The sequence below is a fragment of the Cervus elaphus genome, chromosome 33 (genome assembly GCF_910594005.1).
Source record: "Cervus elaphus chromosome 33, mCerEla1.1, whole genome shotgun sequence".
NCBI lineage: Eukaryota > Metazoa > Chordata > Mammalia > Artiodactyla > Cervidae > Cervus > Cervus elaphus.
The window spans coordinates 13827309-13846379 of NC_057847.1; the positions used below are offsets into that span (position 1 = coordinate 13827309).

Below are 19071 nucleotides of genomic sequence, written 5' to 3' on the forward strand. Positions count from 1 at the left end.
AATCAGTCCTAATGAGATGGATGAAACTGGAGCCCCTTATACAGAGTGAAGTAAGCCAGAAAGATAAAGAACATTACAGCATACTAACACATATATATGGAATCTAGAAAGATGGTAACGATAACCCTATATGCAAAACAGAAAAAGAGACACAGAAATACAGAACAGACTTTTGAACTCTGTGGGAGAAGGTGAGGGTGGGATGTTTCAAAAGAACAGCATGTATACTATCTATGGTGAAACAGATCACCAGCCCAGGTGGGATGCATGAGACAAGTGCTCAGGCCTGGTGCACGGGGAAGACCCAGAGGAATCTGGTGGAGAGGGAGGTGGGAGGGGGGATCGGGATGGGGAATACGTGTAAATCTATGGCTGATTCATATCAATGTGTGACAAAACCCACTGAAATGTTGTGAAGTAATTAGCCTCCAACTAATAAAAAAAAATAATTAAATAAAAAATTAAAAAAAAAAAAAAAAAGAAAGAAATAGGGCTTCTGTTTGAATCCTGAATTCAATTCCTTTATTTAGAAAGAAGTATGCACATCAGTCTGGTCTTCAAAAAATGTAAGCACAGTGGAAGAACTACGGTCTTTTTCTTCATAACAGTATGGAATGGTGAGCCGTTAGGAATACGAAATAAAGAGAAATTAAAGAAAAGAAAAAGAATTCCAGGGAATATAAGATATTAAAGGGAACAGAATTATCGTACTGTTAACCACAAAGAAATGAAAAAACAGACCTAGATCAAAAGTAAACTATTTCTGGGTTTCCCTATGGCTCAGTGGTAAAGAATCTGCCTGCCAATGCAGGAGGCATGAGTATTGATCCCTGACATGGGAAGATCTCACATACGTGGAAGAACGAAGCCCATGCACCGTAACTATTGCCGGGGCTCTAGAGCCAGGGAACCGCAATGCTGAGCCCACGGCCGCAGATACTGGAGCCGGCGTGCCCCGGAGCCCGCGCTCCGCGCAAGAGAAGCCACAGCAACGAGAAGCCTGCGCGCCGCAACTAGAGGAAAGCCGCGCAGCAGCCAAGACCCCGAACAGCTAAACATACACACATAAAATTACTCAAAAAAATATTTCTTTCTGCTTTTATCACTTTGGATTCACTTTAAGTGTGCTTTCTTCCAGCAAACAGGCCAAATCATCTCCCCCAAACCTGCGTTCCCACAGTCTCCTACATATTCCTCTAATACATCATTTACCACACTCTTAGCATTTGTGCTCTATGTCCCCACCAGGTGTTCTCTGCAATCTGAGAGTTTTGCTTAAAAAAGGAAAAAAAAAAAAAAAAAAAAAAAAATGAAATCAGTTACTGTAGGAATCTTGTATGTTATCTGTAGCTCCATATATAAACTAACACATGTTGAGTTAAATCCAAATAAATATCAGTTCCTCTTTCAATATATTTTTTTCAAAGGCAACATTGCTCTTGATCCAAAACCTGCATACTTTGGCCACTTCATTCTACAAGACTACAGCCTTTTCCGTATATAATATTCTTTTCATATATAGACTCTCTAGGGAAGCCCACTCAAGCTAGGGAATGAAAGAAGATACTCAACTGCACAAATATTTATCCACATGGAGTTATTTTTTTCACTCAACGACTATTTATACAAGATACGGCCCCAAGCAAAACAATTACTGCAGCTGGCCTCACCTGGCTTCCAATATAGAGGTGAAGACAAATACTGAATTATGGAACAAGATGCCTAGCTAGGAATTAAGGTGCCTAGTTACAGCTCAACTACAGACCCTGAGCAATTATAAAATGCATATGAGAGCACGTAATAGCAGAGGAACCTAGTTCAGACTGGAAAGCCAAAGAAAATCCAACAAAGTAGCACTTAAGCTAATGCTGGAAGTTTGGATGAAATTAGCCAGGGGAGGGAGGGCCAGGGGGAGAATGTGTGTGCACCTGCAAAGGTCCTGAGGAACACCACCTGTCACACTCAAGGCAGAGAGAGCTGGAGTGTAGTGATGAAGCGGGAGAGAGGCTGGAGCTGAGACTCGGTAGGGAAGCAAGCAGACTTACAGGTCATTGGATCTCAACGTATTGGGAAGCCCGATCCGGTGTGTACTTAAAAATAAAATAACCGCTATTGTCAGGGTGTGGGTGGGTGGTCTTCATCGTTGGTTGCTCTGGGGCACGGCTGTCAGAGCACCAAGAATGGACACAGGGAGGCCAGTCAATATGCAAACCTAACTAGAGCATTAAGAGTAACCTGTGCTGAGGGAGGGGCAGTGAAGATGAAGAGAAGTTAACAGATGAGAAATATTTAGGAAACAGACTTGATGGGTTTGGTGATGGGCCAGAAGAAGAATGAAGGAGCAAGGACAGCATCCTCAATTCTCCTTATGGGTCACAGGGGCACTTTAGTAACAGTGGAGTTTTTAGTTAACAACAAGGATGACTGGTGAAGGTACTTGAAAGGTAAAAATTGCCAGTTAACAACATAAGTTCTGGAAGGTAGTGTATAGCATGGGGACTGCAGTTAAAAAAAAAAAAAAAAAGCCAGGAGAGGATTTTTTTATCCTGGAAGGTGTGGCAAGAAATGAAGAATCCAGACTTACGCACGGTTTAACAGAAAAACTTGAAATCTATCCAGATAAAGATATCAAAATAATTGGTGGATATATTCAGAAATACACTCTGGGGAGTCTTAGTCTATAGATGGTATTTAAAGCAACTGGAGTAGATGAGATCACCTTGTGAGAAGGGAGAGTGAGAAGAGAGAATGTTAAATGAAAAAGATCTTTTTCTACTTTTACGTTTTAGAACATAAAGACATTTTAATTATCTACATGTTATAGTATCAAATATTTTATGGTTGTAATGATACTTAAGTATAACTTTAAAATATGATGTAATTCAGTTCAGTCACTCAGTAGTGTCCGACTCTGCGACCCCATGAATCGCAGCTCGCCAGGGCTCCCTGTCCATCACCAACTCCCTGAGTCCACCCAAACTCATATCCATCAAGTCAGTGATGCCATCCAACCATCTCATCCTCTGTCATCCCCTTCTCCTCCTGTCCCCAATCCCTCCCAGCATCAGGGTCTTTTCCAATTAGTCAACTCTTCGCATGAGGTGGCCAAAATATTGGAGATTCAGCTTCAACATCAGTCCTTCCAATGAACACCCAGGACTGATCTCCTTTAGGATGGACTGGTTGGATCTCCTTGCAGTCCAAGGGACTCTCAAGAGTCTTCTCAAACACCACAGTTCAAAAGCATCAATTTTTCGGCGCTCAGCTTTCTTCACAGTCCAGCTCTCACATCCATACATGACCACTGGAAAACCATAGCCTTGACTAGATGGACCTTTGTTGGCAAAGTAATGTCTCTGCTTTTTAATATGCTATCTAGGTTGGTCATAACTTTCCTTCCAAGGAGTAAGCATCTTTTAATTTCATGGCTGCAATCACCATCTGCAGTGATTTGGGAGCCAAGAAAAATAAAGTCTGACACTGTTTCCACTGTTTCCCCATCTATTTCCCATGAAGTGATGGGACCAGATGCCATGATCTTAGTTTTCTGAATGTTGAGCTTTAAGCCAACTTTTTCATTCTCTTCCTTCACTTTCATCAAGAGTCTTTTTAGTTCCTCTTCACTTTCTGCCATAAGGGTGGTGTCATCTGCATATCTGAGGTTACTGACATTTCTTCCAGCAATTTTGATTCCAGCTTGTGCTTGCTCCAGCCCAGCATTTCTCATGATGTACTCTGCATATAAGTTAAATAAGCAGGGTAACAATGTACAGCCTTGACATACTCCTTTTCCTATTTGGAACCAGTCTGTTGTTCCATGTCCAGTTCGAACTGTTGCTTCCTGAGCTGCATATCATGTAATTACTGCATAGCAAATTATTCAAAAGTTACAAACCTCAGACTCCACTACCAACAAAGAATACTGATAGCAAAGAAAGGGGAGTGAATTTGGGTCACCGTATTTTCCTCTTTCTTTGTCAGATCTCTAAGCTGCTGGATCCATAAAGGGTCCCACATGTAGACCCTGCATAGAGCTCTAGTCTGTGAGCCAGTCCTTACATACAGGATACACAAAGGCCACAGAAAAACCCAGATTTGTCAGAGGAGCTTACATTGTTTTTTTAGCCCCCTGCCTGTGCACGCATACTGTTTTCCGAAGCTTTAGCTTTCCAAGTCTCAACACATGCTATTATTTATCTTTGGAACATCAGAATGTGTTGAAACATAAATTTTTCCATTTGGACTTTCAAATGAAAGAAAAAGTTTGCAATATTAAGCCACTTCTCAAAACAAGGAATCACTCTGTTATTCACTCTTTGTAGCATCTAGCTTTTCCAATGCAGTCAGTTATTAGTGAAACTAGGAGAGGTGTAAATCAAGAACAGTAAGAAAAACATGAGTCTCAGTAAGTTTAGAGATGATATTAATTGTGAAAGCCTAGAACAGCACTGGTGATAAAAAGAGCAAGTTCAAACCACAGACTTGAATCACAGTAGGCTGAAATTACTATTTTGACCCAGAAGCTGTTTAAAAACCAAAGATTAATACTTATTTCAGCAGGTGAGAAAGAGCTTAGCTTTTTATAAATGCCTTCTCTGTAACCTAATAACAACCAGGGCAGGCCCTCTTCTGCTAAAACTGATTGAAGTTTATAATCAAGCCTGAGGGATTGGATGACTTCACAAAGTCATCAGAGCCCTTGTTAGGGCTATTAACTTAATTTTTGTGACCCTGTCCTTCAGTGCAAGAGCCAAGAGCCAAAATGCAGAGAGTTTCTGCGTTGACTGCCAAAAAATTCTGAACAGAGGGCTTTTTTCAGGTATAAGATATCCCACCAGGTTATTATATAATGAAACCTGGAGGCAAAACAATTCGAAGTCATGTGGTTTATCAAAAGATAAATCTGGGACTTCCCTGGCGGTGCAGTGGATAAGAATCCGCCTGCCAGTGTAGGGGACATGGGTTCGATCCCTGGTCCGGGAAGATTCCACATGCTGCGGAGCAACGGAGCGCATGCACCACAACTACTGAAGCCCCCTTGCCCAGAACCTGTGCTGGGCAACCAGGGAAGCCACTGTTGGATAAGCCTGTCACCACAGCTAGAGAGTAGCTCCCATTCGCTGCAATGAGACAAAGCCTGAGCTCAGCAATGAAGACTCAGTGTAAAAAAAATAAATTAATTAAATTCTTTACAAAAGATAACTGTTCCATTTTGGTAGCCATTCTACAAATAGAATGGAAAAGCCAAAGGTTGAAAGAATCAGCCAAGGCACAAGCATCCCAGGCAGTCAGTGCCTTTAAGGGTTAAGGCCTTCGGGCAGGATTGGTTCTGTCACTGAAACGCTAGTTTTACCCATCACAGACACACAATAACAGGAACTTTACATATTAAAAGAGAAACACAAAACTGTTTTCTGAGTCTGAATGTTACCTTTGTTCTTATTGAGTCCACTTACAAAGGCCTAATTAACCATGGCAGGTTTTCTTAACCTTTTGAGGGTCAAGAATTCCTTTGAAAATCTTAGAGCTGATCTCAACACTAGGTAACTGTGTAATTAATTGCAGGGTGCTCATTACACCCTGCACTGGTTTCCTAAAACCTCTGCCATATAAGGGACAGTGAGTCACTTGACACAAACCAGCGGAGGAGAAGATTCACCAAGTTTTACTGATTCACACGACTTCTTTCCTATCTGAAATACCATGGCACAGAAGCAATTTAAAAATACATTTTTTTGACTCTTCTGATTCACAAAACTGAATTCGTTGGTAGGGAAAGAGCTCACTTATCTTAGTCATATTTGCTGTGAAGAAAATCAAATTATCCTTAAGTAACAGTTTTATCAGGCTTTGTATCTGCCAGGTGGTACCACAATTTCTTTTAAGATGTGGACGTGGGACCTGGAGATTATCATATGAAGTGAAGTAAATCAGAGAAAGAGAAATATCATGGGATCACTTATATGTGAAATCTGAAGAGAACGATGCAAATGAACCTATTTATAAAACAGAAAGAGATTCACAGATATAGGGGAAAAAAACATAGTTAAAAAGGGGAAAGACAGTGAGAAGGGATAAAATAGGAATTTGGGAGTAACATATACACTCTACTCTATATAAAACAGATAAACAAAAAAACAAAAAAAAAAAACAGATAAACAACAAGGACCTACTGTATAGAACAGGAACTATACTCAATATCTTGTTAATGACCTATAATGGAAAAAATCTGAAAAATAACATATATGTGTGTATATATATGGCCTTCCCTGGTGCCTCAGATGGTAAAGAATCCACCTGCAATGAAGAAGCCGCAGGACATGTGGTTTGATCCCTGGGTCAGAAGATCCCCTGGAGGAGGAAATGGCAATCTCCTCCAGTATTCTTGCCTGGAGAATCCCACGAACAGAGGAGCCTGGTGGACTACAGTCCATAGGGTCGCAAACAGTCAGACACGACCGAAGTGACTTAGCACACACACACATAAATATATATATATATATATGGATATATGTATGTTTGTGAAAGAGTTAGGTGCTCCGTTGTGTCCAAGTATTTGCAACCCCATGGCCTGTAGTCAGCCAGAGTCCTCTCTGTCTACGGAATTCTCCAGGCAGGAATCCTGGCATGAGTAGCCACGCCCTTTTCCAGGGGGTCTTCCTGACCTAGGGATCGAACCTGGGTCTCCCACATTGCAGATTCTTTACTGTCTGAGTCACATGTGTGTGTGTGTACAGATATATGCACATATATATAAAACTGAATCACTTTGCTGTACACCAAAAACTAACACAATGTTATAAACCAACTATACTTCAATAAAATTTAAAAATAAGGATAAATAAAAACAAACAGTACTTCAGATACAAAGAACAAATTAATGGTTATGGGGGCAGAGGGAAGAAAGGGATAGGGATTTAAGAGGCAAAAACTACTGTGTATTAGATAAATAAGCTAAAAGGATGTATTGTACAGCGCAGAGAATATAATAACTATAAATGGAGTATACAACCTTTAAGAATTGTGAATTACTATAGTTGTACACCTGAAACATATAACATTGTAAATCAATGATATTTCAATTAAAAAATAACTGTCTTTTTTTTAAAAGATTTACAAATTACCAGATTTTAAAAAAAAAAAGTGTTCCAGCTTATGTCATATACTTTCAAATACAGCCAATGCAAAGCACTTAGGAGAAGGTCATTTCTACCTCATCCCAATTCTAAGAGCCAACGATTCCAAGCAGTCTGAAATTTTAACTATATACAGCCATATTTTGACAGCTTTAATCTAGTGTTAGTCACTCAGTCATGTCTGACTATCTGCGACCCCATGGATTGTAGCCTGCCAGGCTCCTCTGTCCATGGAGGTCTCTAGGCAAGAATACTGGAGTGGGTAGCCATTCCCTTCTCCAGGGGATCTTCCTGATCCATGGATCAAACCTGGGTCTCCCACACTGCAGGCAGATTAACTTCTATCATTTCTAAAAATACTGCTGGTGGGGGGCAGGGTGGGGAGACAGGCAAGGGTGGAATGGGTCACAAAATCCAGGATCTTTGTAGTTTCAATTCCTGGTTATAGTTTAACGCATTAGAAAAAAAAAATCATCCACCTCCCATTCTGTTCCTGTTGTATCATATTTCTGTTACAAAAAAGAATCGGAATAGGTAGGTATGAATAAAACCAGGGACACTGGTATTAAGACAATGATATGAAATTCTACAACATCCCTGGAGCACTTACCACCCCAAGGCCTCACAGTATAAGTCTTGGGTTGAGGCTGGATATTTCAACCAGCTTCCAACTAGTCAAGTGGTCGATGAAAGCCCAACTAGTATTTAGGTCCACAGATAAGAACTGCCACTGGCTTAGCTATATGAGTGTTCTACATTTCAGCACAGCTAATGAGTGAATTAAAAGTATACAGTTTATAAATGCTATTTCTCTACTGAACAGAAACAAAACTAAACTAGGTACAATTACTGATAACTGGCAAATGTTTAATTTTAAATTAGCCCCTCAAGCATTATGATATAGAAACCTAGTTGAGGGGAAAAAAAAAAAGCACAGTAACTAGCAATTGAAATCTCGGTCACATATAAATAAAATTAATTTAAAATCTCAGTTTCCATGCAAGACAGAGAAACTTAACATGGAGAGATTAACAGGCATTATCAACTCAAGGCTTCAGAGAAGCCCAAGACACTGCTGAGACACTCTACAGTCAAGGTTCACTAAGTCATTAAGGCAGACCTGAAACAAGCATTGCTATCTCCTCGACACCCTCTGGGCTTCCTCGGAGGCTCAGCTGGTAAAGAATCTGCCTGCAGTTAGGGAGACCTGGGTTCAATCCCTGGGTTGGGAAGATACCCTGGAGAAGGGAACGGCTACCCACTCCCATATTCTTGCCTAGAGAATTCCGTGGACAGAGGAGCCTGGCAGGCTACCATCTATGTGATCACAAAGAATCGGGACATGACTGAGCAACTTTCGCTTCACTTCACTGACACCCTCTACCCTACATGAAACGGCACCCAGAAATCACTTCTCATTTCAGGTCCAAATGAACTGGCCTTTACACTCACAGACACTATCAACAAGTAGTTAAGAATACAACAAGTAGTTAAGAATCAACAACTAGTCCTTATAATCCAGTCATAAAAAAGTAAGAGGCACAGAATCTGGTAAGTCCTGGACATAGTGTGCTTACACAAAAGGGCAATTACAGAGACATCTCCAAACAGAATCTTCAAAGCAAACAGAAGCTATTTTCTTAAGATTATTATATATTTCACTATAATGCACACAGCTTTCATAGTTTTAGAATTTTCCAGGTAACTACTCCAAAGCATACTTTTTTACCAACAGCATATGGAAAATCTTGTTATCCATTTCCTAGCAAAGGCAACTTGGCTAGGAAAAAAAAAAATTAGGACACATTACACTAAACCAAGTCAATGAATGACAACACTGGCACTAACCTAGTCAAACAGACCATTGAAAGAGACTCAAGTTCAATATTTATATATTTAGGTGGAAGAGTCTTGTTTCCAAAAAATATTTCGTACTTTCTGTTCAGGCACATGAAGAACAATGAAAAACCACCACTCAAACAAACCGGACTGAAATTCAACACAAAGGCATGAGTTTTTCAACCCGTTATCAACACCATGAAATAGCTCCCTTTGGTGATTAAAATCCTGGAAAGAAATCATAATTACTCCATCTGGGATTATGGCCTTCAAATCATGAGTACTTTAGATAAAACAGCCAATGTCTAGTCCCACTTCTACTGATTTTCAAATTCCTTGAACAGAAAAACAAAAAAATCTAAACAAATGCCTTCATGGATGCTGCTGCTGCTGCCAAGTCGCATCAGTCGTGTCCGACTCTGTGAGACCCCATAGACAGCAGCCCACCAGGCTCCCCCGTGCCTGGAATTCTCCAGGGGTGGGGTTGCCATTTCCTTCTCCAATGCATGAAAGTGAAAAGTGAAAGTGAAGTCGCTCAGTCCTGTCCGACTCTTCACAACCCCATGGACTGCAGCCCACCAGGCCCCTCCACCCATGGGATTTTCCAGGCAAGAGTACTGGAGTGGGGTGCCATTGCCTTCTCCACCTTTATGGATGGGAGATTTCAAACAGGTTTGCTTAGACCAAGAAGTTTAAATCAAGTTTTTTGAACATAATAAAAAGTATACAGTAATATATTATACTGAATTTCACTATTTTTTAAATTTTATTAAGTTAAATAGATCCCAGCTATGTAGAATATTAAAAAGGCTTTAACTTTAAAAGTACAAGAATGGAGCAGCTTCATTTACAGTGGCTAAAACTGAAATAACCCAAATATCCTTCAATAGAAGTGATAAATCAAACTGCAACAATTCATACAATGGAATACTACTCAGCAGTATAAAGGAATAAACTACTGAACAAGCAACAACATGGATGAAACCGTTGGAAATTAGACTGAGCTAAAGAAGCTAGACAAAGAAGCACGTGCTATATGCTTCTATTTTATGAAGCTCTAGAAAACACAAAACTAATGACAAAAACAATCAAAACAGTTGTCAACGGGTCAGGGTCAAAGACTGCCTGAGACGGGGGCATGAGGGAACTTTCTAAGGTGATATAAATGCTTTCTGTCTTGACAGGGGTAATGCTTACAGGGGTGTATCCGTTTGTCAAGAGACTACAGTTTATGTTACTACCAGAATCTGAAATATTAAATCCATTAAGTAGCTCCTATAGATCTTTTTTTTTCATTTTATGACTTTTGATATTTTTAAACTAATATTTACAAAATGTATATAATCATAAGCTAACTTGAAAACGACTTTTGAATTTTTTAGAAGACAAAACTAGAGTGATAATAAAATTTTAATGTCAGTTTAAAAATATACATATATACATAAAATGTGGCAATTCTAAATCAAACACTTTCCTTACCTAATAAACTAGCTGATGGTTTAAAAAGTGTACAGTTTAGGTATGTCCATTTTAATGTAAGTACATTTTACCTTTCCACGTCCCCCAAATCCCACAGTGTAGAAGTGGATGGAACTCTGAAGGAAACAGGGATAGCAGAATTTGATCACTGTTAAAGCTGGGTGATGGGTATGGCTTTATGAATACTATCCTGTTTACTTTCTATGTATTTGACATTTTCCAAGAAAAAAGGTTTAAAACTACTTATCAGTAAAATGGTATGGACCTAACAGAAGCAGAAGATACTAAGAAGAGGTAGCAAGAATACACAGATGAACTCTACAAGAAAGATCTTAATGACTCAGATAACCATGATGGTGTGATCACTGACCTATAGCCAGATATCCTGGAGTGCGAAGTGAAATGGGCCTTAAGGAAGCATCACTATGAACAAAGCTAGTGGAGGTGATGGAATTCCAGCTGAGCCATTTCAAGCCCTAAACGATGATGCTGTTAAAGTGCAATACTCAAAAGGCCAGCAAATTTGGAAATCTCAGCAGTGGCCATAGGACTGGAAAATGTCAGTTTTCATTCCAATCCCAAAGAAAGGTAATGCCAAAGAATGTTCAGACTACTGCACAACCGCACTCATCTCACACACTAGCAAACTAATGCTCAAAATTCTCCAAGCAAGGCTTCAACAGTGCGTGAATTGAGAACTTCCAGATGTTCAAGCTGGATTTAGAAAAGGCAGAGGAACCAAAGAGCAAACTGCCAACATCTGGTGGATCATAGAAAAAGCAAGAGAGTTCCAGAAAAACATCTACTTCTGCTTCATTGATTATGCTAAAGCCTTTGACTGTGTGGATCACAACAAACTGTGGAAACTTCTTCAAGAGATGGGAATTCCAGACCACCTGACCTGCCCCCTGAGAAATCTGTATGCAGGTCAAGAAGCAACAGTTTTAGAACTGGACATGGAACAACAGACTGGTTCCGAATTGGGAAAGGAGTACATCAAGGCTGTATATTGTCACCTTGCTTATTTAACTTATATGCAGAGCACATCATGAGACACGCTGGACTGGAGGAAGCACAAGCTGGAACCAAGATTGCCAGGAGAAATATCAATAACCTCAGATATGCAGATGACACCACCCTTATGGCAGAAAGTGAAGAGGAACTAAAGAGCCTCTAGATGAAAGTGAAAGAAGAGAGTGAAAAAGCTGGCTTAAAACTCAACATTCAAAAAACGAAGATCATGGCATCCCATCCCATCACTTCATGGCAAATAGATGGAGAAACAATGGAAACAGTGACAGACTTTATTTTCTTGGGCTCCAAAACCACTGTAGATGGTGACTGCAGCCATGAAATTAAAAGACGCTTGCTGCTTGGAAGAAAAGCTATGACAAACCTAGACAGCATATTAAAAAGCAGAGACATTACTTTGCCAACAAAGGACCATATAGTCAAAGCTATGGTTTTTCTAGTAATCATATACGGATATGAGAGTAGGACCATAAAGAAAGCTGAGCACCGACAAATTGATACTTTTGAACCATGACGTTGGAAAAGACTCTTGAGAGTCCCTTGGACTGCAAGGAGATCAAACCAGTCCATCCTAAAGGAAATCAGTCCTGAATATTCATTGCAAGGACTGACCCTGAAGCTCCAATACTTCGGCCACCTGATGCAAAGAGTCGACTCATTAGAAAAGACTGATGCTGGGAAAGATTGAAGGCGAGAGGAGAAGGGGATGACAGAGGATGGGATGGTTGGATGGCATCACTGACTCGATGGACATGAGTTTGAGTAAGCTCGGGAGTTGGTGATGGACAGGGAAGCCTGCATGCTGCAGTCCATGGGGTCGCAAAGAGTCGGACACGACTGAGAGACTGAACTGAATCAGTGAAACACACAATCATTGCTATGAACAGTATATCAGTATAAACATACATATATACTGTGAAAACATACCCCTCAACGAGCTTTCACTGTATGCAGAAGACTTTTATAAAAATCCGTGGAGGTCCCCTGTGTCTGTGTGCACTTTATGTGGAGAATCTGAAACGGAGCTCATCATTTTCCCCAGCTCTGCTCACCCCAGCCCCCAGTATGCCGCCCATCTAATAGGCCATCCGACTGGATATGATATTATCGTTTCAGTTACTACCAACCCTCAAATTAATTCTTCCCTCATCCCTCAAATATTTATTTCTAACAATTACTGGTGCAGATGGAGAAATCAGAGCCGCTGTAGACACTAGAGAAAACAGATCTCAACTTTTGTCTTTTTTCTCGCTAGTCTGAGGATGATGTTCTAGAAGTTAATGAGATAGCAAAGATTTGTTTTTATACCTTGATTTTATAAATCTCATATTCAACTTTTTTTAACACCACTTTCTTATTTCTCAGCTATATAAAGAGACAAAAATTTTGAAAATAATAAACTCTGAAGTAAAAGTCAACAGACAGTTTTTCTATATGGACTTATGAAGCTCAATCATATATGAGTCACTAAACATGTCTTATTAGTTTTCTAAATTTTGCCTAAGAAAGGCAAATGTCTGAAAAATCAGAAGCACCACACAGAGGCAAAGAAAGATCTACTAGGCTCAGTCAGAGCTATTTAAAGGTATATAATACCCTCCTAGGTCATAAGAGAATTATAAGTGCGCCTGGATAAAGAATCTTCTTGACAGAACCTAAAAAGTAGACTTAAGTATTGTTCTAGAAGTTGTCTGCAGTCAACTTAAACAGTGAAATTAGCTAAAATTAAAAGTCCAAGATAAATGCACTTTATAACCTCCTCCTATAAATATTTCTACCTACCATTTATTTTTATATGCCCTTGCTAAATTTCAGTGAAGAATTTCACAAGATGTTAAATAACACAAACTCAAAGTAAAAGAAATGCCCAATGCCAGCATTTGAGTTTATTCATTCATTCAAAAAACTTAATGTGTGCCTGTGAGTCACATATGCTCTTCTAGGTGCTAGAAAGATATGTAATAATTCTATGTAATAATGAACAAAACAAAGTTCATGCCCTCAGAGAGCTTACATTCTAATAAGAGGAGACAGGTTTACAAGAAGGGCTGAGGATATTAAATGCCATGGAGGAGAATCAGTAGGAAAAGCGCATGCAGATTGCTATTTAATATAGCAGTCAGAAAAGCTTCACTGTTCTAGTGATATCTGAGCAAATCTGGTGAATGCGAAGGTCCAGAATTCCAGGCAGAGAAAATGAAAAGCGCAAAGGTCCCACACCAGAGCCCACTTGCCAACTGCAGAAGCAGAGAGAGTGTGGCCCCAGCACTGGGTTAGGGTGGGAGCCAAGGGACGCAGGAAGGAGGCGGGCACAGAGGGATCCAGGCCTTTCAAGGCCATTTTCAGGGTCTGGGCATCTCCTGTGAGAGCCGTGGGAAGCCACTGCGGGACTGGGAGCTGAAATGGTCCTATTTAACATTTTTTAGAAGATTACTAACTGTGTGAGGAGAACAGAGAGTAGAGAAACAAAGGTCGAAGCAGGAAGACCAGTTCAATCTAGACCACAATGTGCTCAGAGGAATATTTTAACTTCTTTGTGTACAGGCTGTGTTTCATTATGCAACCAATGTGAGTGTTAGTTGCTCAGTCGTGTCCGACTCTCTGCAACCCCATGGACTGTAGCCCGCCAGGCTTCTCTGTCCCTGAGATTCTCCAGGCAAGAACACTGGAGTGGGTTGCCGTTCCCTTCTCCAGAGATGCAACCCAATATCTCTAACTAAAACAGCAATCAACTGAATGGCTATCCTGGTTGCCAATGCCTTGGAGAGGTAGAGTTTTTGAGGGAAATGCAAGAGTCATAATACTTTTGAGGCTCTAGTCTGATCTGTTGGCTAGTGGTTCCTTTGGCTCCGTTAGTCTAATAGGTAAATATGCTCCAAAACTGCATTTCCCCCAAATAATCCTTTTCAAAAATATTCTATCCCAAATATCAGAAAGTAAATATTTTCACATGCATGCAGGATACAGAAGTTTCTCATATTATTTCACAACAGCAGTAGTCAAAACCCATGTAATGAATATTTCTGAAAGATGATAAAGCCAAATAAAAATATACTGCAAACCATAATTCATCTCTACTCTCAGACTTCTGTTCCGTAACCTATGAAATCATGAAGACGGGCTCCCAATCACTCTCCTATCTCCCATTTCCTTAAATTCAGCAAACACTGTGCCTAACAGCTGCCTCATTGAAACCCTGTGGTTAGTAATGTCAGTTATAAAAAGCCAGGAAAACCACCACACTCCGCACACCTTTCAGGACTTTCAGCCATGCTCAAGTGTTATTAATTGGTTTAAAAGGGTGTCAGAAACGCATGCTTTCCTCCACACTTTGGTGATTTCATCCTTTGCTCAGAGCACTCTGATAAATTAAATCATCCTGGCTGTGTCAGGAATCGCAGCTGGTGTTGTCACAGGACTGCTCTTTGAGGATGAACAAGCAGTACAAAAAAAGATACTAAATCCTACTCTTCAAAAATCTCGTTTTCAGCATCTTGTATGATGTTACCAGGCAGGATTTTAAAGTAAACATAAATGTTACAATTCACTTTGGTTTTGCGGAAACCTAAGTCCACTTGCCAAAAAAAAAAAAAAAATCTGATGGCTTCTTTTCTTTCCAAATAGCAGGCAGCTTTTACAGTAGGGAAGGGAACTGGGGTGGGGGGTGGGGAGAAGCTATTAAAATGGACAATCCCGCCTTTCCCTTACCGGTGGAGCCTTAATGGAGGGGAACCAGGCAGGAACGGAGGGACTGTTAGAGCTACAGATACTGAAAGGGACTTCATCACCCTCACTGAATAGTGCGGAGAATCTGCCTCATTACCTCCCACTAACAAGTAAGGAGATTCCCCTCTCTGGGGGCAGGCCTTGCTATACCAACATCCACTACAGACTTGATCTCAACCACCCCCTCTCTCCTTTTCCCTTTCCTTCAATCACAAACTCCTATTTCATTTTTGGTTTGTTTCATTTTTATTAAAACGGAAGACGTTCTTGCAAACTGCCTGAAAACCATTCCCAGGATAAGAAGAGATAGAAATAAATAATAAAATAGATCAAGATTTTTCTCTAGAGCCAAATTTAAATATACAGGCGGAGCCAGATGATGAAAAGGGGTGTGTGGGTGTCTATCGCAAAATTTTTCAGTCTCCAGGAGAGAAAACGTTACAGAAGGCTAAAGAGATGTGAGAACCGTGTGTGTGTGTGTGTGTGTGTGTGTGTGTGTGTGTGTAAATCATCCCCAGGCTAAAAGGATTTGAGAACCGTGTGTGTGTGTAAATCATCCCCAGGCTAAAAGGATTTGAGAACCGTGTGTGTGTGTGTGTGTGTGTGTGTGTGTGTGTGTGTGTGTGTGTGTGTGTGTGTGTGTGTGTGTGTGTGTACACAATCATCCCCAGGGCAGAGGGAAAATTCACGAAGGGAGGAGAAGAAAAGGATCAATCGAGGCAGTCTCTCAATCCCACCCCTCCCGACCCCTCCCCACCCCACTGCAGTACTCTGCGCTTACCAGAAAGCTCATCACCCAAAGGGCAGATTCTCGAAACCAAAGCAAAGCCCCAGTCCTGGGCAGGCAGGCTGTGGAGGTGGGGGTGGGTAGAGACAAACGATGGAAAACCATCTGGCTAGGGATTGCGCGAGGCGGCCAGCGAAATCAGGAGTCGCCGGCGGAGATGGGAAGGCAGGGCCGGGCTCCCGGGACCTACCTGGAGCGGCGACTGTAGAGGATGCCCCGGGCACCTCCGGCCTCTCTTCCTCGGCTTCCTCCCGCTGCCGCTGCTGCTGCTGCTGGATGAGGCTGAGGTCGGAGCGGCTGAGCTCGGCTCTGGCGGCCGCGGGGACCAGCCTCGCCTTCAGCAGCACCGCGGCCAGGCCGAGGAGCAGGGTGCAAGGGACGCGCCGGCTGAGCCTCGCCATGGCCGAGAGCCAGAGGGCCGCGGCGGCATATTGCGGAGCTGCGGGCGGCGGCGGGCGCCAGGGCTGCGGGCTCCGGCTGCGCCCGCCCGCTCGCGCCCCCTCGCGCAGTCTGCCTCGCACTCGCTCAGCAGAAGGAGGCCGCGGAGGCGGAGGGGACGCCGCGCGAGGAGGAGGGGGAAGTTAGCATCCTCGCGCACGTGATGCGAGAGGCGGGACGAACCCGGCGCCAGGGACCGCGTCTCCGCGGTCAGCCCGGGGCTGGGCTGCTCCGAGGGCTCGCACCGGCGGAGTGGTGGGGCGCCGGGCGACTGGTGGCCTCCGAGGGTAAACGGAAAAGGAGAGCCTTTCAGGGGGCTGGCAGACCAGGTCCTCCAGCCCCTACCGAGACACAGAAATTCTGCAGAAAGTGGAATAAAATTCCCTCCACCTGACCGCAAACTAGAAGAGCAGGTAATATTAGCATATTGATCACCCTCCTACAACACGCAAGGCCGCACCAACGAATGCAAAAGCCAGATCTCTTAACCATATGGGCTTTGGGGTACCGCGGCCATCATTGGTTAGCTCGAAATTAAACTACAGTTCTCCAGATTTTGATTAAACTTCCTTTTTCTAACCAAGTAGAATTTTCTTTCTGTATCATATAATGTCCTTAATTACATTCTGTCTAATTATAGTCTACAGTTTTCATTTGCTCAAAAAATATTTTTCTAAATGCCTACGAGATGCTTACCGCGTGCGTTCCAATATTTTGATCAGGATTTGAATAAGCAAGATAGAATCCCTGCATTCTAGGAGCTCACTACCTGTTAGGGCAGAGGAACATAAAAGCAAATTATAATCCAAGGTGATGAAGAAACACTACAACACGCAGAAATTACATCAAATTGGAAGAAATTAACAATGTAGTATATGGAAGGGGGCTATGAAACACTAGGAGAGGTGGAGTTGAAAGATTACGAGTTCCACACATAGGTGGGTGCAACCAGGTCATCTAAAAAGTGGAATTGTGTGTGTGTGTGTGCACATACACCTAGAGGTAACAGTGCAGTGTGCTTGGAAAATTGTGAACAATGATTGTCATAGAGTGAGTGTTTTAGATCGAAAAGGACAATGGAGATCAGGTCATTAAAAAAAAAAAAAAAAAAACAGCAAACACTTCTATAGTACATAGTGTGGAGGCACTGTTCAAGCACTTTATACACATTAACTCCTGTTACATTAACCTTAAAGAAGACTGAGCACCCGTGAATTGATGCTTTCGAACTGTGGCACTGGTGAAGACTCTTGAGAGTCCTTTGGACAGCAAGGAGATTAAACCAGTCAATCCTAAAGGAAATCAACCATGGATTCACTGGAAGGACTGATGCTGAAGTTGAAGCTCCAATACTTTGGCCACCTGATGCAGAGTCGACTCATTGGAAAGACTGATGCTGGGGAAAATTGAGGGCAAGTGGGGAAAGTGGCAACAGAGGATGAGATGGCTGAATGGCTATCACTAACTCAACGGACCTGTGTTTGAACAAACTGGGATAGTGAAGCCTGGCATGTGCAGTTCATGGGGTCAGAGAGTCAGACACGACTTAGTGACTGAACAACATTAACCTTGGATGTTACATAAGGAAACTGAAATTTACACTGCAAGTGATTATGAAATAGTGAAAGAAATTAATCAGGGAAGGGACTTGCCGCCGGTCTGTTTCAAAGGATCACTATGCTATCAGTATGGAAGATGGATTTTTGAGGGGTACATCGGCGTAGAGGAAGCCAGTGTAGTGGTGTTTGCGAAAGCCAGTGAAAAAATACCAAAGGCTAGTGAGAGTGGAAAAGAGAGGAAAGGTGTAGAAAAAGAATGGGAGATTCAGTATGTAGGGCTAGAATCAGCACACATGGTTGACTGGTATGGAGAAGTGAGGAGAAAGGTATGTGCAGTATGATTCAAATTGCCAAACTGAGATTTTGGCTGCTTAAGACATTTTCAAATTAGCTGGTACTACTGACTACAGAATCAGTGATAAGCCATGGCCTGGTCAGCTGTAGTCTCTGTATTTGGAGTACCTCTGAGACATCTCATCATACAATGTAAATACTTGCATAATGTAAATACGACATCACTTCCTTTACCCTCATTCTAGATTCAGCTGATCTGGCTGAGTGGACGGTCCCTTTCCACACTCACCACTCTTTTGTGTTCCTCCCAATTTTCCCAACATGCTGGGAAAGAACAAATTTCTCACTCATGTAAAATTATTCTTTGGTCAAAGATATGAAACTAGTTCCATAAAAAAATAATAGGCATTCTACACACGTTATCGCATATTCTTAGAGCAGTTCTACAAATTAGCTCTCATTTTCCTTTTCTTTTCGAAAAGACTGATGCTGGGAAGGATTGAGGGCAAGGAGAGAAGGGGGTGACCAAGGATTAGATGGTTGGATGGCATCACTGACTTGATGGACTCAAATTTGAGCAAACTCCAGGAAATAGTGGAGGACAGAGCAGCCTGGCATGCTGCAGTCCATGAGGTTGCAGAGTCGGACATAACTTAGTGATGAACAACAGCATCCTGTTTCATAAATGGAAACACTGAAGATCAGAGCAGCAACTGTCTTGCCCAAGGCTATGCTAATATGTGCCTTTACCTTTCTGCACTGTTTGAAACCTGAAATGAGC

At 41.8% G+C, this 19071-nt stretch overlaps 1 protein-coding gene across 2 annotated transcripts in view; it reads right to left on the reverse strand.

Annotated features, from left to right (window-relative positions):
• The window catches only part of FAM171B (family with sequence similarity 171 member B), a 75057-nt gene extending 58500 nt beyond the window's left edge, over positions 1-16557 (reverse strand). Inside the window, exon 1 of one of the 2 annotated variants that reach the window (XM_043894783.1) lies at positions 16190-16557. In XM_043894783.1, the coding sequence (XP_043750718.1) occupies positions 16190-16400 (211 nt within the window). In that variant the 5' untranslated portion in view covers positions 16401-16557. Of the gene's footprint in view, positions 1-15993; positions 16016-16189 lie in introns of those variants that run through there. The other variant, XM_043894784.1, reaches the window with a different exon arrangement.
• Between the last annotated feature and the right edge of the window lie 2514 nt (positions 16558-19071).